Raw genomic sequence first — 27,906 nt, 5'->3', positions numbered from 1 at the left:
AATTGGGGAGGACTTTGGAGCGAGGGCTTTGGTGATAACCCCTTTGCGTTGTGTGAGATGGAGATTAACAGATAACCACATATTTACAGAGAATGACTAATGTGTAAAAAGGAAATCACCTTGGATCACAGAAGAACAGATTTAGGGAAAGAGAAAGGTGAGATAAAGGGAAGAAAAGAATGAGGGATAAGAAAACAAGAGGAAGAGAGGGAAAAGAAAGGAAATACAAGACTGAATTTATAGTCTACCTTCTGACTCACCCCTTAACCTCAGAATTATAACCCTAAACTCCAGTTTTCACTCTCAGGAATGCCAGTATGACCCACTGTAAATTGTTTAGTTATCTGCATGTGCAGTCTCATCAGAGGCAACTACACCTCAGCATTTCCTCCAAAATCAGGATGTCTCTCTGGATTATTTATGCCACATTTGGACTCTCGGATTCAAACCAACAACCTAAGCTTCTGTAGGATTCTCTTGACTTCTTGGAGATTATGACGCTTAAAGGCACGGACAGGTACAAGAGGGAATTTTTCACAATTACATACCTGAGTCAGGATACACCCCAGTTTGAAACCCATGACTCTGAGTCTAGATTTTGGGGCAGGAGTACCCCCAAACCAAAGCATCATGGAATCTTATGGTTGGAATGAATAGAGCTGCCCCAACATTTGCAGGACGGGGCAAGAATAAAAATTGTGGCCCCCATAGTACAGTCTAAATATTTAAATGCTATAAATCAAGATAACTTGGTTAAATGAAACGCATTCTAGTCTCCTACCTTGACAAATAAACGTTCATGAAGACCTGGAAGGCAGGTTCCAGTGTGGAATTCTTGGAAGATGTTGAGTTCTGCCCAGGCAAGTGGCTGTCCATTGGACGTCAGGCCCCTGTCCCTGGCCTTGGCTTCTTCTTTCCCATCGCCGGCTCCATCCTGCACTGGAAGGGGCCTGTGGTCCAGCTTAGATGTGTACACACTGAGGGCACCATCAGTCCTTTGTCAGCCTGTTCAGGCCTTGAAAACTGGCTTGGGGCTGTCTAGACAGGAAATTCCAGGGGCCTGGGTGTAGCCAATACATGCAGTGGTTCTCAACTGGGGGTCATTTTGCCCCCAGGGGACATGTGGCAATGTCTAGAGATGTTTTTGGCTGTCACACTGGAGGGAGGGGTGCTACTGGCATCTTGTGGGTAGAGGCCAGTGATGCTGCTAACTACCCTATAATGCACAAGACAGCCCCCCTATAACAATTACCAAGAATTACCCAGCCCCAAATGTCAAACCTTGCCTAAGGAAGACACAGACGCTGTTAAATCACATATTTAAATTCCTTAACCCTGTGCTAAAAAGAGGGGTGCAGGGCTCTTGGTGGAGTGCCTTCTTGGATCCAAAGACTCTTCTCCCCACCCGGCACGTGGCTGAGGACTAGCAGGGCCTTCTAAAGTGCAGGGGCTCCGGGCCGGGGGTGGGGGTGGGGGTGGGGTCCCTTGCCCATGTCTAAACGCACTGCCCAGACTGAGCCTCAGAGGTTCTCTGATCCTGCCCGGCCCCCAACAAGAGGCTGTGGAGGCTTCGTCCGGATCTCTCCAAGGAGGAATAACTCATTGTCCCAAGGCAGTGCCTCGGCAGCATGGCTGCTTTACCCGCAAGCTCTTGCAATGAACTGATACCTGCTTCGCCAGCTTCCTGGAACCCAAAGAAACTCTGGCCTTGAGCAAAGGCCCTTTGGCCAGGATTTGCAGATTTATGTAACAGTGTAGCATATGCCAGTTGTCTGCGGAATACCAGTAGGCCCTGACAAGACAAATTGCAAATACATACACTTTCTGGAGGTTGAGAAAAAAAATGTGGAAAGTGGATCTCTGATAGAGAACGCACTAGAGCCCAAGGGACTGCAAAATAAATAAATAAAAGCACAGCCTGGAGATGGCTGAAGGAGCCTCTGTTCTTGTTTCACGCTGAGCTTGAGTTAGGACTCAGTATTTTCCATCCTCAAAATGAAATCGTCTCCACCAAATATTGCGGGGGAAATATAGGTTGTATCAAAGAATTTGCAGGGAGTTGGGGGGGGGAGGGTTTAAGTCACACAGCAAACACAAAAATCTCCAGAAGGCAGAGCTTTCCTCTCTCAGATCTCTCCTTTGTTGGCCCCCGCCGGGGTCTCTTTGTCTGTTTTCTTTCAGGACATGTCCCTATTTCCTCTTTCCAGTCAAGTAATTCCAGCTTTTGCCCCAAATTTGCACGCCCTCTGGGGATTGGAGGGTAGGTTCTCTTCCTTTCACCTCTTGGTTTATCAAAGTATTCAGCCAACAAAAGTGTGTATGTATGTTTGGAGGCTTCTTATTCTAGGAAAACTTAAACCACATTGTTGTGTACAAATACACGTTCACTAACATTTTCTAAAAGAAGGGCATTAGTAAAAGTGTCCAGGCTCCTATCCATCCTTCTAGATATTTCTATGCACACAAGTAAATCTGTTTACACTTTCTTTGACACAAAAAAACTGGCTTTGTTTATTTCATAATATGTTTTTGAAATATTTTCCTTTAAGGATAAGTAACATTCGTCACATACAGGTATTATAGTTACATAACCCTTCTAGCATTCTCCTTGGGTACTGGGCAGTAGAGCCGGAAACACAGGAGGGGGACTTAAAAATCGATCACTGGTATTCAAAGTTATGGCCTTGTCAGACAGGAAACACATGAAAAAATAAAAACCAACCCAGAATTCTGTCTAGTCAAGTAAGTCTATGTGCTAAGAAAACTGCACCGAAGAGAAGGCCAGGGACTGAGACGCGCTGACTTTACACACTACCAAAAATCCAAGCAGAAAATGAAAACCACAAAAAGCCCAGTGCCGGATGCGTCCCAGTTTCTAAGTGGCAAATAAGACAGTGTTGGGCCAAAAGTCAGTTTGCGCCTAAGGACATTTCTAGACACAGTGACTTCAGATCTTCCAGACGGGACTGCAGAGATCTCATTTTCTCAGTTTCACGTACTGCGATCCACGGATTACACTGTGTGGAAGAAAAGGCTGTGTTTTTCCACGGTTTCATTATTTCTGGACGTTGCACCGCTGAAGGGTGGGAGGGAGCCGCAGGCCCCTTGGCTCCGCCCCCGGCCCAACCTGACCAGTTGCGATCCGAGGTCCCGCGGAGGGGCGGGCGGCGATTGGTCCCGGCCGGGGTGGGCGGGACCCGGGGGGTCCGGCCTATAAAACGTCCGTCCCGCCGCCGTCTCGCTTTGCGCCGGCGTCTCCTGCAGCGTCTTTCGTGCCGTCCGCGTCTCCGGGCTCCCCCGCGAGTCATGGTGGCCAAGGCCGTGTGCGTGCTGAAGGGCGACGGCCCGGTGCAGGGCACCATCGAGTTCCAGCAGGAGGCAAGGGCTGGCGCCGGGGTCCGCGCGGCGAGGCCGGTCCGCGCACCTGGGCCGCGAGCGGGCGTCGGGCGGGGGAGTGTTGGCCGCCCTCGCCACGCCCCCGCCGCGCTCGGGTCTCTGCCCCCGGCCGCCGGCGCTCCCGTCGCCTCCCGCGCGCGGCCGCCGAATGCTGAGTCACGGGGCGGCGGCGGCGGCGGCGGCGGCGATGATGCGTGGCCAAGGCCGCCGCGGGGCTGGGGCTGGGCCTGCGGGGGTGGGGGGTAGGGCGGGGCGCAGGCGGGGTGATCCGGGGCCTGCCCCGCCGCGGGCCGGGGAAGGCGGCGGTCCTCGGGGCCTCGGCCCCCGCTCCGTGGTCGGTACCGGCCGGGGTGGAGGTTTGGCGTTTTTGTCGAGGATGAGGCCCCACCTCGCGTGGACCTTTTCTTGGTCTGGAGTATCCCACGCACTCCGAGGCCCGGGGCCCGCGAGGAGAACCGTCCCCGGGGCGCACACGTGGGAGCCGGCGGTGGCAGGTGCGGCCGGGCCGGCGTGGGTGTTGTCGCACCCACGATGCTTTCGGGGCTGCTTTTCCAACTTGCTCGCTCTAGGTCATGGGTCCGCAAACTACGGCCCGCGGGCTGGCCCAGGCGATTTCGTGGCCGGTTTTTGTACAGCCCGCGAGCTAAGGATGGTTTTTATATGTTGAAAGGATTGGAAAAAGCAAGAATATACGGTAGGGACCGTATGTGGCCCCCTAGAGAAAGTTTGCTGACCCTTACTTTGGGTCATCAGGCAATGCAAAGAAAAGGGCCTTTGGACAAAGCTTTTTTAGTCGTCAGTGTCCCAGAAGTCAGAGATCTAATTGACTCAGTTACTGAGGTGTTTTTTTTTTTCCCCCAGAGCAATGATTCTCGTCCCTGGGTGCACTGTAGACTCATTTGGGGGAGCTTTTAAAAAAATACAGCTACTAAAGCCTAGGCGAAACAAATAATCTCTCAGAATAGGGTCTGAGCACTGCTTTTTAAAAAAGTTCCCAGGACGATTTAATTGTGCACCCACGTAGGGGGTAGTGGGTGGGGTTTGGGGTTTGAAAATTAGGGAGACCTGGAGGATTTCCGTTACATTGACTTTTCACGTAATAACTTGGATCTTGGAGATTCCTTTAACCAAATCCTCTGTAAAATGACTAGGGAACTGCTCTACCGATAGGCAGGTTGCTGAGACGGTAAGACAAACTTCCAAACAAGTCTTGTAAAATGTAGAGAAATATTTTCAACCGTATTGGAAAACACCTGCAAGATACTTGTGCTCACACCCTTGGGAGGTTACCAAGGGGGGAGGGGGAGAATTGAATTGATCATACTGTACTTGGCTTAATAATCGTGTGAGAACTTTAAAACTTGAGTGAAATTTAGTCTTTAAAGTGGTTTACAGAAATGTGAGCAGGCACAAGAGGTAATCTAGGTAGTTGCCCAACCCATGATTTGGTGCAAGGAAGAGTAATTACATTCAAGTGTGATTTTTTTTTTTTTTTTTTTTTTTTTTTTCCCCTTCAAGTGGTTCCCACATTTTCTGGAAAAGGCTCATTGGCATTTGACTAAATTTTGCTGTGTTCTCATTTATCCGACTTTGTTTTATCTCCTTTTCTTCCTCCCCATATAATTCACTATGGGGGATCCTTACCTCTGCCATTGGGAAATGACTCTTGGCTAGATAATGCACAAGGCAGGCTCTGAATCCATATGTGAACCAGGAAACCTCTGCCCTGAGCTCCTTGCAGGTTTTCCTCTTTTAAGTGCCAAACTTAATTTGATGGTGCCGTTTGTACCTGATAAAGATCCTTGGAGAGTTAAGCAATACAGCTCTGTAGATATTTACATGTAATAAACCGGCTGTAAATTGCATTTGGTTTGGCCTATTCGGTTTTTAAAATTTTGGATTAGTTGCCAACTTTTAAAAATCAGAATTTTTCACCCCAAACTCCAAATTCATAGTTTCTCTTTAAAATTTTGGTCATCCGTCCACACTGAACCATCCTTTGCTCAGGGTAACACTGCTGAGGAAGTATGTGTCCCTTTTTGCTTCCCTGACCCATTTTGCTCATTCTAGGCGGTTCTGGTACGGCTCACTGTTGAAGAACTGCTTGTGTGTGCTGTATGCTGTGCTCTCTGAGGAGTTTTGAAAGACCCCGTCCTTTAAAATAATAGGCTCTAAGTGCTCTTGAGAACACATTGTCTTTTGGAGGATGAAATTCACATTTGCATTTTTCTAAAATTAAAGGTTGTACTTCAGAAGAATCATAGAATCTATTCTGGCGAATTTTAAAAAGGCAGCAGTTGCCAGAGTACTTCCTTGGAGCGGTGGTATTTATCCAATGGAAAGGCAAATCTTAAGGCCAGTGATGTCTCCTGTGACTGTTGGTCCTGACCATTTAAAAACAAACCAAGCTAAAAAGACGTCAGCATCTGTATTACTGTATGACGTGGGTGCTGTGTTTTATTTTTGTTTTTAAGATCTCCTTGTGGCTGTCAGTAACTTCCCTGATTTCTGAACGGAGCCAGGCTGTGATGATTTTTATCATCTGCTTTGTGTTTTTATTGTTCTTTCTTTTTTGGTCTCAGTGGTTAGAGTGGAAGGCTATCTATCTAGTTTTCAGTAACCAAGAAAACTTCAGAAAACAGTTCATACATACGGTTCAGCTAGACTCATTCCTCCTGGGGGCAGTGGGATGGAATATATTCTGGCTGCTAACCAAAAATACCGGTATGGAAACCCCCTGGAGAGGGACACAGGGCTCCTAGAGCAGCTGTTGACCATTGTCAGTGTTACGTTTTTTTTCTTTTTCCTTAAGGCAGATCTGTATGTTTTTCATATGGAACAGTGTCCGATGAAGAAAGAGTAAGGTGCCGAAAAGTATATGTTGGGCTAAGGTTTGGGTTAAAAAGTTTGATGTATACATGTACATGCACCATGTGCAAAATGACCTACTCAAAACTATTTACAAAGTAAATAGGACTATATTCATATTTCATGTTTATTGTAAGAGTCAAACCCTTGTAAGTTATGTAAGTCTCCTAACATTTAAGTGCTGTCTGCACCTAGCACTCTGTTAGGTCCTTTTCATATGCTGTTTCATTTCACCACGATTCCTGACCCCAGGGAGTCAGGGAGTGTCCGAACAAGGCCATCGTCTCCCTTTCCTTAGGGGCACCAGGGCCTGGTGCAGCCAGCAGCAGCTGACAGTTCAGTTAGGAAGTGGTGGGCCTGGGGATTGGATGTAGGTTTTTTGACTCCCAAGTCTGCTCTTTTCACTTTACAGAGATTGATGAAGATAAATCAAATGTTTTCTTTGTTCAGAACATGTGCTCTCTCTTGAACTAAATGTGCTTCTCTTTGAATAAAGGAAACCGGGCCAGTCAGGGTATCCGGAACCATCACGGGCTTGACTGAAGGCCTCCATGGATTCCACGTCCATCAGTTTGGAGATAATACACAAGGTAGGGGGTATGCTGCTTTGGCGACCCTTCCTGTACCTAACCTGGTAAGATAATAGGGTTGGGTAAGGTAATCCCTAAACTTTAAAACTCTCAACATTTTCTTTTTTAAAAGAGGTTGAGTTAAAATGACTATTAAGCTCAACCTTAAGAAGATTAGCTGCAGAACTAGTTTGATGCCTAAGTGTGGAAAGAAAGGGGAAGGAATTGATGCTTTTAATCGTGATTATGTAAGAGTCTCAGGTGTGCTTTTCAGAAAATAGTGAACAGTTAAGCTACTTTCTTACCCTAGGCAGTGATCCCAGGTGTTGGTGAGCTGAGGGTTGAGGTGGGTGTGCAGTATTGTGTTGGGGACTAGCTCCTTGCCCTGTTCCCAACACAAGCTCTTTAGTGAGACAAAAGTGTGATACCCACTGAAAATGGAATGTAAGCTATTACTTCTTTGAAATGAGTTTTGTTTTCTTAGTTGGGGATTAGAAGCAAGTTAATGAAAGATTAGGCATTGAACTGCATTTAATGATTTTTTTGCCACCTTTGAGTAATAATCTGAACTAGTGTATACAGATTTTTTATGACGGGAACTTGATTGATTTTGCTAGAATTTGTTTTTACTGTTCCAAAATTTGGTTCCCAGTAGTGATTTGATGACCAGATTTGATCCATTTCAATAATTGACCAGAATTCCCCAAGTTGCTTCTTGGTTTTCCTGCCCCTGGTTTGGAGGTGATGACTAGGTAGGTTTGGCTTACTATGCTACCTCCTCTAACTTGCACATCCATCTCCCTGTGGGGACTCCCAGGGGGCTGCTGGGTAGGAAGCTATAAATAATGGAAACTTTCCATCAGCCACTGAGTGAAGAAAGCCATGAAAGAACCTCCTGCCTTGTTGTGATTGTGTTTTATGTGGTGGCACCCCCAAGTGCACAGGAGACAACCTGAAAGCTGCCCCCGACATTGTGCGAAGCAGCAGCCTTGGCTCCTAAACTTAGTTGCTATGTTAGATTCTGCACTTACAAGTAAAGGCCTTGAACAGGAGAGCGCTTGGTAGTGTGTTGCTGCGGAGATACAGTTTTGTAGTTAAGGTGCATATCTTCATATAAACTTGGATCATTATAGGATTTTAACAGTAGAAGAACTGTTGAAGATCAAATCTGGTTCCTTTATTATTATTTTTTTAGAGGTCAGTTTTTTTTTGTTTGTTTTTAAATTGTTTCATTGAGATACTTAACACACCATACAGTCATCCACAGTGCACAATCAACTGTCCACAGCACCATCACACAGTTGTGCACTCATCACAATCCCCAAGCGCCCCCCCCACTCCCCCAGAAATAAAAACAACAAAAATAAGAGTAAAAAAGAACATCCATAGCAGTCCATCCCCCCACCCCACCACCCCATTTTCTACCTAATCCTTGTCCCCATCTCTCTACTCATCTGTCCATACACCAGAAAAGGGGAGTGTGAGCCACGAGGCCTCCACAATCACACAGTCACACCATGCAAGCTACACAGTTACACAGTCGTCCAAGGCCACTGGGCTGCAGCCTGACAGCTCCAGGCACCTCCCTGTAACCAATCCAGGGCACCAAAAGGGGGTATCTATGTAGTGCATAAGAATGTCCCCCAGAGTGACCCCTCGACTCCACCCGAAATCTCTCAGCCACTGAAGCTCGACCCTGCCTCACTTCGCTTCCCTCTTCTGGTCAAGAAGACTCCCTTAGTCCCATGATGCCGGGTCCAGGCTCATCCCCGGGAGCCATGTCCTGCGTTGCCATGGAGATCCACACTCCTGGGAGTCCTGTCCTACATAGGGGGGCGGGCAGTGAGTTCATCTGCCACGTGTGGCCCCTTCACAATCAAGAAACCACAGCCCAAAGAACGGCATTAGCTTTACCAGTGTCGTTCAAAAGTTAGAACTTGTCTCTGCTCCTTCCCTACTGTTACGCTGAGGTGTCGCTCCCTGTTTTTATTGGCCCAAAAGTCATGATATATTCAGGTCAGTATTTTCTCCATTTGAGGCTTTAGCAATGGTCAGTTTTTTTAAAACTTATTTTGGGATTTTAATTCATGGCTTAGCTGCCTTTTTTTGGTAAATAGGTTGTACCAGTGCAGGTCCTCACTTTAATCCTGAAGGCAGAAAACATGGTGGACCAAAGGATGAAGAAAGGTGAGTGACAAAATGTTTATCTTATTAAAATAACGGTGATGGTGTTTGGGGGTCAGTGTGGATGTACTACGTCCACATTGCATGCAAAGATAATTGAGTGGTCTCCCCCATCTCTGCACCTAAACTCTCTGCCCCCACCCTTGAATTATCCCTCCCCACCCCCAGCCAAGTGTTGGAATGGCTTAATTACTGGGCCAAGGAGATGACAAATGAAACACTTGATCTGGCTTGGTAGCATTTATTGAATATAGAACTAACACAAGTGCCAAAGAAAATGATACAGAAAATGTCATGAATAACATTACTGTCAACCACTGGCAAAATAAACTGATATTATTACCATTGTGAAACATGGGAATCTTGTGTAGATAAAAATTTGACATTGGAAACTAGGTGAGGCTCCATTGGGTGTGTGTGTTTTCTAAGAGCCTATCAGGAAATTTAAGGACAAGGATTAATCTGTTTTTATACTAGAGGCTTGGGGGATATACCTTTCTTAGCTGTGCCTGTAACAGATAGGCATAACTCATAACCAAGAGTTTACCCTTTGGTAGTTTACTGTAAAATTAGACCCACCTTACCCCACCATGACTCTTCCCAAAGGATTACTTTGTATACTTGAATACTTTTATGAAGAGCTATGGATCTAGAACATCTAGGTACTTGATTTCAAATTTGCATGTTTTCAAAATTTTGTCTATTTGGAAAAGTGGGCCTCATTTGACACATACTGTATATACCTCTTAGCCCACTCTTCTATGTCAGTGAAATTTAAATTTAGCTCATGTGCTATCCTGATGTTAAGGTGAATGGAAATCAGTTCTAATCCATCTGATGCTTTTTCAACATCAGGCATGTTGGGGATCTGGGCAATGTGACTGCTGGTAAAGATGGTGTGGCCAAGGTGTCTATTGAAGATGCTTTGATCGCACTGTATGGAGAGTTTTCCATCATTGGCCGCACTTTGGTGGTAAGTTTTCATATAATGAGGATATGTGTAGTTTCTTCTAACATACAGGCACGTTCTTTCACAGTTTCAAATTATTAATCCTGGTTTCTAAGGATCCGCATAAATCGCACCTTTAGTTCAGATTAGGAAAAAAGCATGTCACTTATTGGATGATAAAGTGAAAATGAATCTGTTATCTAGATCAGTTAAGAATATGCTTCTGCTAAGATGCAGGTTATATGTGTGTGTGTGTGTGTGTGTGTGTGTGTGTATTATTAGATCTGAATTGGGGAATTAGAAGTAGTGTTTTTCCAGTTTTAATACTGCTAGATTTTCTTACCGACTGGGTTTTCCCTTTGTAGTTAAACAGAACAATAAGTCTTAACTGACCTCAGTATCAATGTTCAAGTCTGTGGGTTATCCTCACTTGTTTGACATGTGCAAGTGGTTTGCCCAGTTAACCTTGGGAATTACAGCTGGGTCATGCAAAGCAAGTAGTATAACCTCCTTTTTGCCTATCCCTGAGAACAGTTACAAATCAGTAGCTTTATTCTTTGAACTTTCTTCAGCGTTGTGAAGCAGAAAAATCCTATTTGTAAAGGTTTAAGGAACAAAATTTAAAATACTGTTCTTTAAGGTATTTTTAGGGGTTACCTCTTATTTGTGGGCATATAGCTTCATTAGGTGTAAGCGTTTGAAGTTTTGTTTGTTCACTTTCACTTTCTTTTTGTCAGAGCAATTTACATTATAAAGAATGGCTACTGTTAATTTAGGTTACTATTCTTTATCACATGTAGTATATTAAGACCAACATGTGGTGGCCTGTAGTTTGAAGTTTTAATATTTTCATTTAGAGGCCGCGACATTTACCTAGTGTTTAAATTAAAGGTAACTTATGTCCAAGATTTGCACCATCAAGAAGAGGCTTTAAGTAGTAGGTTCTGCTTTTTACTACGTTTAAATATATTTCCTTACTAATAGGTTTATTTTAACATGTTATTTTCTTAACTAAAGTACTATTAAGTGGTTCTTAATGGTCTTTTGGGTATTATTGGGAAGAGGTAATTGCTGGATAGCTCAAAGTTGCAATCTTTTTTTTAAAGGTTCATGAGAAAGAGGATGACTTGGGCAAAGGTGGAAATGAAGAAAGTACAAAGACGGGGAATGCTGGAAGTCGCCTGGCTTGTGGTGTAATTGGGATCGCTCAGTAAACATTCCCTAGGTTGCAGTCTGAGTCCTAACTCATCTGTTAATCTTGATAGCTGTAGAAATTTACCTTGATAAACATTAAAACACTGTAATCTTAAAAGTTTGTGTGACTTTTAATTGCTTTAAGTACTTGTGAGAACTGATTTGTTGGAAGATTTGTATATTTTATAAAACTCATATTCAATTAAAATGCTTGTTTCAGTGATCTCTGTATTTTGCCAAACTTGATCACACATAGACATATTAAACTTAATTGTCTGAATTCAATTCTCATTGAAGTCTGTAAATAAATACCCTATGTGGCATTGTATTTTAAGCCTATTAAAGTATCTAAATTGAAGTTCAAATTGGCTGATAGTATAGACCTTGAATAGACCTTGAATGGAACAAATTTAGTAATATGTTAACAGGTATTAACTAGTTCACAGAGCTCTTATGAAAGTGTTTCAGATAAGACCATCGAAATATATAAATTTTGAGCAGCTGGTCTTTTAGTTAAGACTCTGAACTTTACCAATCAGCATTAGGGAAATTAAGATGGTTTTCCCACTTAACATCGTGGTATTTTGATTCTTGCAAAGTAAGTTTATTTTTTAAAATATATGTTATGGTAAAAAGAGCCCCTTGATAACTATTAATGAAATGGTCAAAGGCAAGCGGTAGTCTCAGCTAAAAATAAGATTTACCTACCTGCTTAAGTGGCATGCATTCCACTTTTGTAGACCTGTGAATATTGTTTATAATAAAAGTATAGGTTGGCACAATCTTTCAGATTAGCCCTTTAAGAAAATAAACAATAGCACTGTAACAGGGAACCAATGAAAATGTTTATGGAACTTCTGGCCATTTAAAAATGATTTACATACCCAATTAGTGTATTCATGTCTTTCTTTGATGTAAATATGTGCATACCCGAGAAAGTTTAAATGAAATGCTAATCATATAGATTAGCTGTTCAATTCAAAATTGTATATTATTTGAGAAACTAGGAATCAGCTACAATCCTTTTCCTTAACATCATAAATATATGAGGTACTTATCAAATGTGGGCAATCCTTCAGTAGGTAAAGCTAAATTGGAAAAAGACAATTTGTAGTGTTTTCAAAGTTTTAAATTGGTAACATATCATGGAAAGTGGTTAAAATCAATTCAGAAATAATTTGTTATGTGGTAGGGGGAAGGTGCAAGAATAAGGACTCACCTGGGGCACTTAAAGGTCTCGGCGTGTAAACACTACCAGTTACTTTTGGGGTTTTCTCACGTGTAAAGTTTGGTCTCAGTATTTCAATTGGAAATAATGTGTCACAAGTCCTTGAAGTTTGGCAGTTTCAGGCCATTGACTAAATTTTAAACTTCTCAGTGGACCAACATGAAACAAGGACAAATTTCATAATTTAAGTCTACAGATGATAAGAAATGGGATTTCTCTTTTATTTTCCTAAGCAGGAACACAAGCACATTTTCCTGATAGTCTCCCTGTCAAAACAAAGATCTTGCTACAAAGTACTATTTAAAAACCAGAGGAATAAAGCAGCTGCACCTGGAGATGAAGGCGAAGAAAAAAATTAACTGCCTGACATAGGGAAACTAGGACAGTTAAGAGAAAACCTCATTTAAGAAGGAAAAAAGCTTTCATAGGACTAGAAACATTTGGACTGTAACAAGTCTTTTCCTTAGCACTGAGTAAGCAATTTTATGTAACTTTTTCTGTACTAAGATAACAGGTTTGATTTGGCTTTGGATGTCTTTCTGTAATAATCCTTGGTTTACCTACAACTATTTTTCCTAGTGAACTCAACAATTTCAAGTAAAAGAAAAATGTGGCAAAAAGTTCAGTATACCTCTGCCCAGCAGGGGAGTTAAGAAAAAGAAAGGTAAAGGCAACAAGCTAAGATTACAGCAAACAAGAGTGCATTTAAGTCCTTAAACATATAAAAAGGGCTTTTAGATTGCAAATGTTAACCTTGATTTCTTTTACCCTTTTGAAAAATTTAATAGGATGGTAAAAAAGACACCCAACCTCCTAAATAGTTAATACCCAGACAAATCAGATAACTTAGGACAGTATAACATTGAAATCCATTTTTTTCTCCCAGCAAAAGGGGGGTGGGGTAGGGGGGTGTCCTTGATTGAATAGCAAACACTAACAATGAGCTTTTCAATTAACATTAAAACCACTGAACTTTAGTTTGACTGAAATGCTAAAAATCAAAAGTATTACAAATGGAAGTGTTTCAGAATAACTACAAAATGGATGTCTATTTCCATCAGTCCAGTTATAACAGCAGTAACAGTTCAAACGTTATATTAAACAATCCTTTTCCACCTTAATGCAGTGTAGGAAGAATAGCACACATTAAAGTTTGTTACGAAAATAGAGTTTATTAAAAACATCCCTATTGTTTTGAGGAGCTCTTCACCGTTACCTTGTCTTAAATTAAAAAAAAAAAGAAAAAAAAAATACTTCTAATTTTGATTTGTAAACTTTTTAAAGTCAAAACTTTTAAAAAGTTACAGCAAAAAGGGTAATATTTATTCATATTTTCAGTATTTTTTGTTATTTTGTGGCTATTTTTAAATAGAAGGGAAGCAATCAAATTGCTTACAACTCCCCACCCACTACTGCGGGGCTGTGGTATAGCAGGAGCAAATATAATACAGCATCTGTACACCTCAAGCTCTACACTCCAGGAAGTGTCACTGTCACATTTTGACAAATTCCAGTCTCTAACGAGGAGCCTCTGCTGCTGAGCCAGGATCCTTTTCAGGTTCATCAGATGAGGTAGTCTCAGCAGGTAACTCTTCAGATGGTTTTACAACTGTGGACTCAGACTCCCCCTTACCAAGTTCTGAAACAGTGTCTACATTTCCCACTTGGCTAATGGGAGGTTCAGCGGCTTTGTTACCACCTGCCCTGTCTGTCACCTCCAGCTTTTCCTTTCCTCGGGTTTCTTCCTTCTCTCTACGAGACTCTCTATCTCTAGAATCTCTCTCTCTGTCTCGATGCCCACTAGAGCGTCTATTTCTCTCTTCCAAGTCTCTGTGCCTGTCCCGGTCAGGGCTCCTCCTTCCCCACTCTCTCCTTTCACGGTTACTATTATCTCTATCATCATTACGGTTCCCATACCGTTCCCGATCATTTTCCACCCTATTTCCAAAAGATCTTCTTCCAAACCTTTCTTGGTCTCTACCTGGATTGAACTGCTGCCTAGTATCATTTCTGAACTGCTGTGGTTGCTGCTGTGTTGGCGGTGGCTGTTGTGATGGTGGCGGCTGCTGCGGTGGTGGCTGTGGCGGCGGTGGCTGCTGCTGCTGTGGCTGCTGCTGCCTCCCATCTCGGTCTTCAGGACCCCCCGGGCCTGGCCCTGGGCCCCCAAGCCCTGGCATTCCCCCAGGCCTGACAAAGGGGCCGTGAGGTGGGAAAGGGCCTTTCATTCCATGAGGTGGAGGCATTCCAAAGCCCCCCGGGCCCGGTGGTGGACCTCTATGCATCATATGCGGTGGCATAGGCCGGGGCGGCATCAAAGGAAATCGCTGCAGATGCGGGGGAGGCATTCCTGGAGGGCGCTGGAGTGGGATCAGGCCGGGTCGGGCACCAAGAAGCCCAGTAGATGGTGCTTGGAGCCCAATTACAGGACCAGGTGCAACTCCTTGAGTGCCTAAAAAGCAACAAAAATAAAAACGTAAGTAACCAAGCTGCAGACATTCTATTTTCAACTATTTCCTATGGAGCTTAAAGCAAAATGAAAGTTAATTGTGAATTTTTATATTGTTTGCCAATTTACCTGTCAAACTCAGTGTGAAGTTCCAGTAACAATTATCCATTTTAAAGACTTATTTTCTAGTATCTAATACAGGTAGTGGTAAAATAAGCTGGAAAAGGAAATGTAATACAGTAATTTCTGGGAAGTGTATGTCAAAATCTCCTTTTTATGGCTTTCATTAACTGTTTATACCACTCAAAATACTTCAAACGTTTGAGAAACACCATGTGCTGTCTTAAGGACAACTTATGATCAATTACCATCCAAGTCAATTGAAGCACATTCCGTGTGCACTCGTACAAAAATTTTCACTCTGATTTTAAGTCTTAATTTGACTTATTACCAGAAAAAAATGGAGCCACTGGCCCAGAAAATCCAGTAACAATGAGCACATAAAGAGGGAGGTTTCTTCGATTCTGTTACACTTAGTCTGTATCATTAAAATGCCATGTGGTTATGTAATGGGCATAATTTAAACACTAATGTTTACAACATAAATATCTACACACAAATCTAGAGTTTATTTTTACAGTTCCTTTTTCAAGGCACAGCGTAATGTTTAACTTGCTAGACCAAAATGACTGCTGAATACTACTACTGTCCAGCCATTGACATGCATCCTTCCAGGGGTGGCAAGACTGATAAAGCTGGTGCCTCTGAAATAACAATGACTTACTGCTTTTATTTTCCCACTTGAGGGTTTGCTCACTTTTTGTGCAAGGGCCATATAAATTCAACAACATATATCATTTATAACGATACAGAAAAGAGATAAGGATGTTTTGGTTCAACAGTGATGTAACAGAAAGTCATCACACTAGATCTCTGAATTTTTTCTCAGCAAATATGAGTATCACAACGCAAACTACAACCAACATGAATTATTCTGATAACGGGAAATGTTCCAGATATAGTCAGAATTTGCTATAGTCAGAATTCTGCAGACATCCTTTGAGCAAGTTATGGGTTTTGACTGATCAACTGGCAATGGTAAGAGAAACACTTGTGTGACAGACAGAAAAACCATCTGAGTGCAAATACAATACTTAGGCACTTCTCATCATCCTTTTTCCCCTTGCATCACGTTCTTTTACGTTTACAGCTTGAACCAACTTCTTCCTACCCTGGGTAGCAAACAAATCCTGCATTACCTGATGTGCCTAGATTTTCTGCATGAACAAGAATTTCTATTTCAGCTTTTGCTACTCATAATGTGTGGCCCAATACTAATTCTGTCATTCTTAACCGCTTAATACATGGTATCTGAAAATGTACATATACCAGTTTACAACCTTTTAACATGAAGACTCACCAGCTTTGGTATTTCCTTAAACAAAATACCATATAATCTTCTCAGTATGTGTCCTTGGATGTGTGCATAAGTATTATGGTTTATAAAATGGGGACACTAATAGTACCTGCCTCTTGTTAAGATTAAATGGGATAAAGTGAGCTTAGTGCCTGGTACATAATTAAGGGCTCACATTATTATTCCACATATCTACTTATACAGGTGATAAGTATTCCAACACTAAATATTTGACTTTAGTAAAAACAAACAGATTTTCATTTCTGAGAATTAAGATCATAGTGGCTTCTGCTCCCTATTCAATACCCACCATAGTTAAAGTCAAGCACTTTGGCAGTCGGGGAACAATATAAATACACTGAGCTTCCGCATGTCAAGTCTGGAGTTGAGAAATGTTAACTACCACAATGAAAAGCCAGAAATTGTGAAGTGGATGAATGAGGCCAAAACTGCCCTTCACAGACTCATTAGCAAAATGCCAGAGAATGAACCTACAAAACCACCACCTATATCTTAGCTCAGATCAAAATGAAATTTAGTGACAGTTTGAGACACTCTTTACATCACTTAGTGAGCATATACTGAGCATATGCCATCTACCGGAGTGACAAAGACACCTAAAGCATGTCCCTGCTCTTTTTAAAGGAACAGTATATTCCCAACATTTGTGGACTCTGAATATTTTAAACATTATATATAACCACTTTAAAAAAATCTATTTTCCTGCCAACTTCTATTAGAAAAGGTTTGTTTTCCTGAACTCACATGACCAATGCTCATTGTTCTGAGGGGACCCTATCTACAGGCTCAAGGGGCCAAATGCCAGATTTCTAGGTAACACCACAAAAATGGGAGGAGGGAGGTTTTCTAAGTTTATCATAAAAATAGGTCAATCCTGCAGGGCAATGGAAGTCCTATTCCTGACTTTCCCAGGATTCCTCCTCTAACCCACAGCTGTGGTTGAAGCAGCCCTGCCCTGCCCCCCACCAATCTGCCAGTGGTCAAAGAACCCCAGTGCACCTCAACCTGCACAGAAGAAATGAACTGGCCAATGATATTTTTCCTTATAAAATATACAGCCCAGTTCTTAGAAACAATCTCTTAAATCCTCGATTTGAGAGAATATATAGATTGATATGACACCATCAGTATCAGTAATCACATCCTTAAAACTCCCATAAAGCATTTTTTTTTTAAATAAAGAAATACTGCCTAGTCCATCTATTCCTTACATAAGGATATTTGTATTTCGGGTTTGCTTAAAATATTATACAAATTCCTTCCCTCATTTGTAAATAATGCTAGAAAGACACGTCAGGCTGGATTTCCCTTGAAGCCTTTATGAACCAGTAAAACTCAACGATTCTCCTGAGAATATTCTCTTAAGTCCAAACATTGGCCCTTCAGGCCACAGAAGTGGTAGGACTACGAATCTTTTTAAACCTGTATTTGAAGTGAACATGTATTGCTTAAAATGAAAATCATATTTAATTAAAAAATATATCAAGTGGCAGAAGTCCTTGGTATGCAGATTAGCGGAATATATTAGGAAAGCTGACATTATGCATACAATAATGGAATATATAGAAAGTTACCCAGGTGGAAAGGGCATTCAAAGCAATTACTCATTAACTCATTCACACATATATTGAACACCTGAACTTTACACTATTAACTCATTTAATATACCAGGGATATAAAGATAAATAAATCATAGTCCTTTCCTCGAAGCAGGGCATAGTCTAACAGAAACAGACAAATTTTAATTGCTGTAAGAGATGGCACAAGCTAGTATGGTGACACAAAGGTGGAAATGAGAAAAGCTGAGGTGTGATTCTGAGTGGGAGTCACAGGGGTATCTGAGTTAGATCTCAAAAGGAAAGGAAGAACATACATGGCCAATATGAAGGACATTACTCATCAAGAGAGCAGCAGCTTTTATAAGGGTTTAGCACGGTACAGCAGCAACGTATTCAGAGAACTGCAACAGAATGCCTTTTGATGAAAACTAAGAGAAGAGACTCCAGATAAGATTTAAGATGCTGACAGATGGACTGGGGAAACTAGGAGGCCTTACACGGTGAGAGAAGGAACCTGGACTTTGACCTGAAATGGAACCACCGAGGAATTTTTAGTAGGGATGGTCGAGCCTACAATGGTTTTTGAAAAAGTCTTCTGGCAAGTAGTACAAGCAAGGAGGGGAAGACACTGGAGAGCAGTCAGGCTTCTTATTCCAAGAATCCAGGGGGCAAAATGAGAGACTGAACTGAAACAGAAGTGCTGGACATGAAGGTCACTTTTTTTTTTTTTTTTTTTTTTTGTGCTCCACAGAGAAATCTTTATTTTTTGCTCTGGCATATGATAAATACATCTTTTTTTTTTTTTTTTTAATCATCATTTTATTGAGATATATTCACATACCACGCAGTCATACAAAACAAATTGTACTTTCGATTGTTTACAGTACCATTACATAGTTGTACATTCATCACCTAAATCAATCCCTGACACCTTCATTAGCACACACACAAAAATAACAATAATAATAATTAGAGTGAAAAAGAGCAATTGAAGTAAAAAAGAACACTGGGTACCTTTGTCTGTTTGTTTCCTTCCCCTACTTTTCTACACATCCATCCATAAACTAGACAAAGTGGAGTTTGGTCCTTATGGCTTTCCCAATCCCATTGTCACCCCTCATAAGCTACATTTTTATACAACTGTCTTCGAGATTCATGGGTTCTGGGTTGTAGTTTAATAGTTTCAGGTATCCAATGAAGGTCACTTTTAAGGCATGTAGTAGGCAGACTGACAGATGAAAAGATGGAAGAACCTAGGTGTTTATTCTGAAGAAGCACTTCCACTTCCTCATTAATACTTTATATATTGTCAGATATTTCAGTATTTCTAATATGCTCAGTGTATTTGTATCTAAATATGAATATTTGCATACACATATAATATTTGTATATATACCATTGTGTTTCTAAGTTTTAATGACTGAGTGGATAGAGGTGCCCCTCAAAAATTTGGGAAGAGAAGCAGTTTTTTGGCAAAAGATGATAAATTTCACACGGTAATGCTGACCCCTAGAGGGGCCTGGGTGACAACCAGGTGAGATGTGCCGAGGAAGTTGCACACACGCCTGCAGCTCACAAAGAGGCATGGTGGGGTATCTGAATGAACCCATCCAGAACATAGTGAAGTAAAAAAGGGAAGAGCTCAGGTTTGAAGAAACATTACACTTACTTAAAAGACCATGAAATTTCTATTACAGCAAAGTTTTAAGGCATATAAAAAAGTTGGCAGCCCTAGATATCTGTATTCAAATTTGAATAGGAAATACAGTGGAGTTCAACTCAACATAACCAAGACTTAACCGTGGAGCGAAAAAAGGATTGTTTCACAACGAAACAAAAGACAAGATTAAAGGAGAGGTGCCACTGCCATCTATAGCAGATGCTTGGAACTACGGAAATAAAGAACAAACAAGTGCATTATGGGGTTGGGGCTCGGGAAGAAGGTTGATATTATGGTTACGAGTAGTCTGGACCCAGAAATCTCAGATACAAAAGGTACTTAAATGAATGGGGCAGCATTCTAATGCCAAGAAGGACCAGAGGGTGCAGTCAGGAAGACTACAAAATGGAGATAAAATGTAAGCTGTGGGAGTGACCAACTACATGGATCAGTTAGATGACATGGAGGGATATGAAATCGAAGTGGGATCTCTGAAGAAAAGCAGGGATTTGTTATGTGAAAAGGGGAGGATGGAGGCAGGAAGAAAGGAAGTCTCAGTTCCCTTAACTTTCCTCCAAGAACTTCGTCTTCCATTCTAATACTGCCACCACTTCTAGGAAGCCAAGGCTTCCATTACTACCTGTCATCTTCCCCACCACTTCTCAATTTCAAGAACCCCACTCTTTGGGACCCCCTTCCCAGAAAAATGCCATTAGGATCACATCGTCTGTGCCCTTCATGTCTTCTACTGCCTTCCTTACCTGATTCGGAGTCCATGATTCTCCCTCACCACTTGTCTGGAAAAACCTCAGCACTTGTTTCAAACACAACTCTTCTACCAAATCTGCACCCGAACATGGCTGCAGGTCACCACCCCTAAACCCCCATACATAATGACTGGTCTCATTTTAAATTTCTAACCACAACCACTATTGTGCCCTTAATTCTGATCACAACCCTACATTTCCCTAGTCAATTTATGGTCTCACGTCCCTAGATAACTATTTTACATATGCTTCTTTCTCCCGTGCATTCTTATCTGGTTTATTTTGCTTTGTAACAACTTTAGTGAGATGTAATTCACTCAGCCTACAATTTACCCAAAGTTTATAATTCAATAGTTTTTAAAAATATATTTAAGAGTTGTGCAACCATCATCACAATCAACTTTAGAACACTTGCATCACCCTGTATCCATTTCTGTCACTCCCCCCTACTCCCCCACTCCCAGAAACATGTAGTCTACTTTCTGTCTCTACAGATTTACCTCTTTTGGATATTTCATATAAATGGAATCATACAATTCATGGTCCTCTGTGATTGACTTCTTTCATTTAGCATGTTTTCAAGGTTCATCTGTGTTGTACCACCTATCTTTATTTTTTATGGCCAGATATAATCCAACTATATGGATATTACATTTATCCTTGTTGATTTAATCATTAAAAAAAAAAACGGTCTTTAGAAAAAGAATTTCTCACCCACCTACCTACCACCAATCTACCAATTTACCTGCATCTGTATCCATAGTCCTTCTGTGAACATCTGTGCTCCAAAGGATAAATCCTCCATGGCATATCCTCTCACCTACATAGGATTATCAACTTAGCAATTATCCTTTTTCATTCCTGCATGAAAGTTCTCCCCCTCTACTAGGTATTCCAATAACATAGTGTAATTTCTTCCATCCTTAAAAACAAAAACTCCTTTACCTATTTCCATTCAGCTATCACCCCCATTTTACTGTTTCCCTAGATACCCCTTCAAAGATCAATAATTTTTGTATCCATTTCTTTATTACCCATTCCCTCCTAACCCTATCTAAAAGGGCTTTTGTACCCATCACTGCAATGAAACCACTTTTCTCTAGCTCACCAGGAACCTTTATTTTGCCAAATCTTGTTGACTAGTCTCTTCTTTGCTGCATCAATGGTATGGATTGTTGATCTCTGGTTCTCTTCTTTGCGGCATCAATGTTATCTGATAGTTGTTCTCTCCCTCCTTCCTACAAACTCTTATTTGGTTTCCAGAATACCTCCCTCCAAGTTTGCTCCGTGGTACCTTCTCAGAATCCTTTGCTGGATAGAATGGTATAGAATAGTGGTTAAAAGCACAGGCCTTGGAGCCAGACCACCTTGAATCCCAGTTCTGCCACTTGTAGCTATGTGACTTTGGGCAGATTACTTCATCTCTTTATGCTTCAGGTTTCCCATCAATAAAATGGGGATAACTGTACCTACCTCTTGTGGTGTAAGGCTTCATGTGTTCATATATACCAACTGCTTAGAAGAGTGTGTTTCCTGGCACTTGGGAAGTATCATGTTTTGTCTTAGCTCTATCAACTGAGAGTGAAAGGCTGAAGTATTCTAGGGCTCAGCCCTCTACTTCTCTGTTTACACTCCCACCTGAGGCACCCTCACAGGCTGTGGCTTTAAATATTAACAAAATTACTATCTACATTCTCTCCCCAAACCCACTCTTCCTACGAATGTGTCCATCTCAGGACTAGCAATTATGTTCTACCAACTGCTCAGGCCAAAAGCTAAGTCATTCTTGACTCCTTTCTTTCATATTCTTTATTTTCAGTCATAAGGCAATTCGTTCAAAATATATTCAGAACCCAACTACTTACTACCTTCCCTGTACCACCCCAATGCAAGTTGTTAGCTCACATCTCACTGCAATAGCACTCAAATGAGTCTCCCCTTAACACTCTTACCAACATCTACATGCTTTCCATACAATGGCCATAGATACCCTTTAAAAACACAAATCAGATCATGACATTCCCTGCTCAAAATTCTCTACCACTTCCCCACTGCACCCTAAACTGGCTCTTGACAACCTTCTCTAAATTCATCTCTTGCCACACTCTTCCCACTCTGCTCCAGCCATAACAGCACCCGTGCTGTTTCTCAAATAAACCAAGTTAGTGTTCAATTCAAGCCCCCTTACTCTTGTTCCCCTTACTTGAAATGTCTCTCCTCTGTCTCTGCATGGCTTACTTTCTCCCCAGAGAGGCACTTCCTCAATGGCCTCCTAAGCCATCCTATTTAAAATGCACACCCCTCGTGACACCCATCACCTCTCAATCATTCTCTGCTTTATTCTTGAGATGCTTTATTTCATTTCCAGGCAAAAATAGGTATTCATTTACTTGTCTATTACCTATTTATCTCTACATAGTATAAACTCCAGGAAGACAGGCTGTTATATTCATTCTGATATACCAAGTACCTAGAAGAGTATCGGCATAAAGTAAGTATTGAATAAATATATGTTGAATGTCTGAATAAATGGTGGAGGCAGAGGTAATAACCAAGCTCGTCAAGGAGAAGATACCTCTCAGGAGACAAGGGAAAATTCTACAGTCCAGGTCTCTCTCCCAGGGCAGTGAGTCTCCTTCCATTGCAAACCTATTAGAACCTTAACTTTATTTGTAGAGACTGCAATTTTCTTCCAATCTCCTCTTCTGGTTCTAATCACAGTTACACCTTTTTAAATTTGATCCCAACAGAATGAACGGCACTATGGCACTTTGCGTGAACGAAAAACGTAACCTTCCCACATGAGGAGATATACCAACTGTTCTTATCACCCCTCCCCCAATGCCCTGAGATCCATAGGCATATGTGCATTTTTAGTCATGAAAAATGTTTCTCTTGGATTTCGGACAGAAAATTGAAATTACCATACAATTAATACCTGAATTTCTTCTGCCTAGATTCACCAATTAATAACATTCAGGACATATTTATTTTGAGAAGACACCCAGGTGACTCATAGTATGTGTGGTATTGTGATTGCTGGGGAGAATAGCAGAAGGAGCTAGTTTACAAAACAATGAAACAAAGCACATTTGAGTGCATTAAACATTAAGATTATATCATACTTGGAAAGTTAGCAGGAGAAGTTTGAATTTTCAATAATACGTAATGCAAGTATACTGAGATGTGTATCCATTTTCAGCATAGCAGATGTTGTTTTGATAATACATGAAAACCAGGATTTCAAGAGGATAAATCAGATTATTATCTCTTTAAATTGACTCCTTGGTTTCTTGAAAAATAATGTACAACAGATTTTTGTGTGGTCAATTTCCCTGTAATTCATCTATATATGTTTGAAGATTTCAATCTGCATACTAACTGCTAACTATTTTATTCTAGTAGGCAAAGTAGAACAGCTATGTCAAGAATTAAGAGTTGCAGTATTAGAGTCAAGAAGTTTGGGATATACAGTTAAACTTCTATCACTGAATTGAGATTATCCATAGGGAATATTATTTGTGATGTTAGCTGGAAACAAATCTTACCTGAAAATCTTCACAGTAATATCTTTATCTACCAAAATCAATATAAAGCCCAGAGTTTCTGTCCCTCCAAAGAAAGGTAAAGGTGATCACTTTCCTCAAGTCCAAAAAAGATGCCTGTCAGAGATGCAAACTTGAAAGATACTCTTCAGGCCTGAGTTCTGCAGCAGCTTAGGAACTGAAGGCCCAGGGGAAGACAGGAGACAACATGATCAACCCCTTTCAAGTTTCTTTCGTGCAAGCCACTTCCCATGTTTTGTTTGAAATGCTTCACCTTCTAAGAAACTATAATGTATTGATGCATAAATTTACATCCAAGGCAAATATCTGTTGTGGATTAATTGCTATTTTGAATAAACCACTTGCTATGCTATACCCACTAAATTAAAGGCACTGTGATGTGTATATAGAAACCATTTCAACTACAGGAATACAAGTGGCATATTTAGAGTACCAATTCAAATATTTTAAAGCTTTCAAAGAACACTTTTATAGGATAAAGAAAACCAACAGGCTTTTTTGTACCAAACTAGACATCTGGTAGGTTCCTCAGGCTTACAATTTAATGTAACCAAACTCTAGTAAAATTCACATAAAAAATACAGAAAACGCAAAAATTGTGTTTTTTTCTATTAAAAAAAAAAAAAAGTCATAAAGTCATTATCAGTTTGACCAAAAAAACTACTTTCTAGAATTTTCTTCAGGTTTCCTTTAAATGTTATTCACACTGGTAGATTGGTGCTCTAATGTTTTAATTTAAATGCTGTTAAAAATTACTAACTGTAAAATTCTAGATGGAGACTGGGAGAGTAATCCAAAGCTAAATCAATCCATCACAAATCAAACACCAATTTAAAAATAATTAAAGAAATCGATGGCAAAATCATTATTTTTCTAGGCAGGACCATGACTACTGCATGAAAGAAAACATATCTGTATAAAAACAATAATTCACAAACCAACTCAGTCCATGTTAATTTCTTGAGGTGTCCAAATCTTGATCAGGCTACATAGGGTACATGTGTGTACATCAAGCCTGAAGTGGTATTACCACTGTCTAGCAATTTCAGCTGCAGGCCACCTATTTGTGACTCTTGCTTTAAACCTTTGGTAACAAAAATATTGATAAGCAGGAAACACAATTACAAATTCCCGATTCTTATTTGTAAGGTTCACCATCATCTACAGTAGTGTGACAAAAATTCAGAGGGACTCTGCATATTAATAATTAACAAATAATGTATTTGGCAGGGGAGAGGCTTTAATTCTCCACAGAAGAAATGAGTCCAACTTAGAAGAGTTTGTCTTTGAATATATTTTAGATACACTGGTAACACGGTAGAGATAGGTAACACAAACAAACATTTTTTTTTGCGTATTTTTTTATTGTTCGGAACACCAAAGTAACCCAAATTTCACATTTACAATGATTTTTTAAATAAAGAATATGCTATACATATTATAGATACATGTTACACAAAAGTTTTAAAAAAGTAACCAGACATACAGTGTTAAACAGAATGCACTGAATTGCTATCATCTTTAACATTCCTTCTCTCCTAAGTGACCAACAACTGGAGAATGTGATCCTCAGCTTTTGTGAAGCCACCACTGTTCTACTAGCTATTTTGGAGTGTGTAGTACTAAGAACTTGAACAAAGGGTTACAAATTTCTTTTAAATCAAGCAACAGTGAGTTAGTATGGCATACCAAATAACTTGATATTTTCAGGTATCAGTATTATTAAAAGAATCCAAGCCTCTCAAAGACAGAGGGGTTTAGTTCTCTCCAAATTCAATAGTGTGGGCTAACCCAGCCAAACTCCAGAAACAGGCATCCATCACTCCCAAACTTACACCCATGCTTAAGTCTGATCATACCGAACATTCTTTAAAACAAACTCTCCTTAAGGGACCCCACTGTCTTTTCCCGCTATAATTAGCCTCTTTATAGAATTTTTTGAGAGCTGTTCAACAAACAGATTTGAAAGAATGTTTGGTCCTTGCTACTTTAAAAATAATATTGCCACATTTCAGAAATTAGGATCCAAGAGCTCAGTTAAGTTGCAACGTTATATTTACCATCCACTGTAAGAAAACTATTTGAGTTATCATTAACGGTAAGAATATCAAGTTATGCTAAGATTAGCATACAGGTTTTCTCAGTAAGCCAAATGATGGGAACTTTAAATATATGGAAACTTATAATCTAGTCTACCTTGAAAATATCTGAGGTAACTTTGTCAAGATACACTTTTTCCTAAAAAGCCTACTTCCTCTGTCTGCCAACAAACAGAACTGTTAAAAATGAATCAAGCTAATAAATAATCTTAGATTTGCAAAGTATAAATATTCTTCACTAGGAGTCTTAAATATCATCGACACTACTTCTTACCTGTCTTAAGTGCCCCCAGTCACTGAGTGCCTGCCCTGTGCCAGCATCTTACATGTGCTAGCCCTCTCAGCACCCTGGTGTGTCATTTATATTCCCTGTTTTACAGATGAGGAAACTGAAGTTTAGTTATCACCTTCTAGATTTTGATACAGCATAGCATTTCCTATTATTATCTCAAGCGAAAACATTAGAGCACCAAGAGGAAACTTGAAAGCATCTTAGTTTTAGTATTCTGTTAACTTAGTTAATGCCAATAATAGCTCAAAGTAATTACTGATCTTTAGTACTGCAACATTGTCATCTGATTACTAATTTATCAAAATGGTGGAACTGTGATTAGGGTCTTTTCGATGAATCCTATTTCCATGTACATTGAAAAATATGTAATTTCTCTAAAAGGTCAAAATTCATGGAATATTCAAGATTCCTGATTGAAGGCACATGGAATGCATTCCCTCTCATGACTGGAACTAAACTGCTGCATTTTAGTTAAAAGTGTTTATTTTTATAACACAAGTTTTCATTTGGATTTTATGGGGTTTGGAGCAGCTTTTAATTTTTAAATTATGCTTTAAAAGTTATGAAGATAATCATCAGAGGTAAAGCAGAAACAACCCAACACTGGGAACCATCCATACAAATGTAACAAATGCTCATTTCTCATGTAGCTTCCATTCTAGTGGTGGTGGTGGGAGAGGGTAAGGGGGTGGATACCCAAACAGATAAATGTCAGGGAGTGATAAAGGCTAAGCACTACTTGGAATTTAATTATTTTCCTAGTTTAGCTTACCAAGTTTATTTTTCAAGCTTATCAACTTTTGATCTTTTTAAAATTCTGCTTCACATGCTAGATGGAGAATTTAAACTGTAGGTTTCAGAACTGATTAGAAATAAAGGGCAGAATCTTCAAGAACTAAATATTAAATAAGAAGTGAGCTACTTACTCCTTCAGAGTTGTTTGAAAGCAATGGTTCTTAAACTTTTGGAGATCATGAACACTCTTCACCCATTCAACAATTTTACTAAGCATATACAATGTGGTCTTCTAGCCCAGAAAAATGGCACAAACACAATTTTGTAAATAGTCTAAGATGGCCTAATATCCATGGACGCTAGCCTAGGAAATTCCATTTCACAGGGAAGCTACATAATCAGGGGTGCAGATGGAAGGTGGAGTAAAGGGGTTGACTAAAAACTTGTATTTGACCCAGATTTGGTGAATCCTTGTGCAAACACCTTATTAAAACCCGGAAAAAGGCAAAACCCCCCGAGATCCAAGATGTCAAGGTCTCACACAGCTCCTAGTCCAATGTTCCTTCTACTATTTGATTTCCATTAGGGTGTAGACCTCTTAAGCAACTTCATCATTAAACAAATTATTTCCATCATTATGACTACATTACCGGTGATGAATTTTAATTCCAAATTCTCTTTCACCATTACCCAGTCTATGTACTGAAGGAAATAAAAATCAACTTTATTATCAGCCTAAGCTCAGTCTTGGAGAGGGCAGAAGACAGCATGCCATTTAAAAACAAATTGATTTTTATTATAAATGTAATGTATGCACAAAGTAAAAATTTCCAACAGTATTGAAAGGTACAGGGTAAAAAGGAAAGGTCTGCCATCACAAACCAATGTACCACAGTTCTATTTCCCAGAGGTAACCAATATGCCTCTTTCCTAAAAAAATACCTAAGATGATAAAA

The 27,906-nt window shown here is 40.5% G+C and overlaps 2 protein-coding genes across 7 annotated transcripts in view; one reads left to right on the top strand and one right to left on the bottom strand.

The window, feature by feature from the left end:
• The first annotated feature begins 3,226 nt into the window (after window positions 1-3,226).
• On the top strand, window positions 3,227-11,440 carry SOD1 (superoxide dismutase 1). Its single transcript, XM_037832675.1, has 5 exons — window positions 3,227-3,378; window positions 6,761-6,854; window positions 8,951-9,020; window positions 9,873-9,990; window positions 11,073-11,440. The coding sequence occupies exons 1-5, from the start codon at window positions 3,307-3,309 to the stop codon at window positions 11,178-11,180; spliced, it is 462 nt and encodes a 153-aa protein (XP_037688603.1). The 5' UTR covers window positions 3,227-3,306; the 3' UTR covers window positions 11,181-11,440.
• A 1,143-nt stretch (window positions 11,441-12,583) lies between these two features.
• Window positions 12,584-27,906, bottom strand: part of SCAF4 (SR-related CTD associated factor 4) — a 62,245-nt gene continuing 46,922 nt past the window's right edge. For all 6 annotated transcript variants that reach the window (XM_037832662.1, XM_037832628.1, XM_037832620.1 and 3 more), the window contains exon 20: window positions 12,584-14,837. In XM_037832662.1, the coding sequence (XP_037688590.1) occupies window positions 13,906-14,837 (932 nt within the window). In that variant the 3' untranslated portion in view covers window positions 12,584-13,905. The remainder of the gene's footprint in view (window positions 14,838-27,906) is intronic.

The sequence above is a fragment of the Choloepus didactylus genome, chromosome 1, assembly GCF_015220235.1.
Source record: "Choloepus didactylus isolate mChoDid1 chromosome 1, mChoDid1.pri, whole genome shotgun sequence".
Classification (NCBI taxonomy): domain Eukaryota; kingdom Metazoa; phylum Chordata; class Mammalia; order Pilosa; family Megalonychidae; genus Choloepus; species Choloepus didactylus.
Note: the sequence above shows the minus strand (reverse complement) of the source record. Positions and strands in the feature narration are given on the sequence as shown.

What these genes read in the sequence shown, in the direction of transcription:
- SOD1 (XM_037832675.1), top strand. Translation starts at nt 3,307, where the DNA reads ATGGTGGCCAAGGCCGTGTGCGTGCTGAAGGGCGACGGCCCGGTGCAG. An exon ending in GTTTGGAGATAATACACAAG is followed by an intron (nt 6,855 to 8,950) that starts GTAGGGGGTATG and finishes TTTGGTAAATAG; the next exon opens with GTTGTACCAGTGCAGGTCCT. An exon ending in GGACCAAAGGATGAAGAAAG is followed by an intron (nt 9,021 to 9,872) that starts GTGAGTGACAAA and finishes TTTCAACATCAG; the next exon opens with GCATGTTGGGGATCTGGGCA.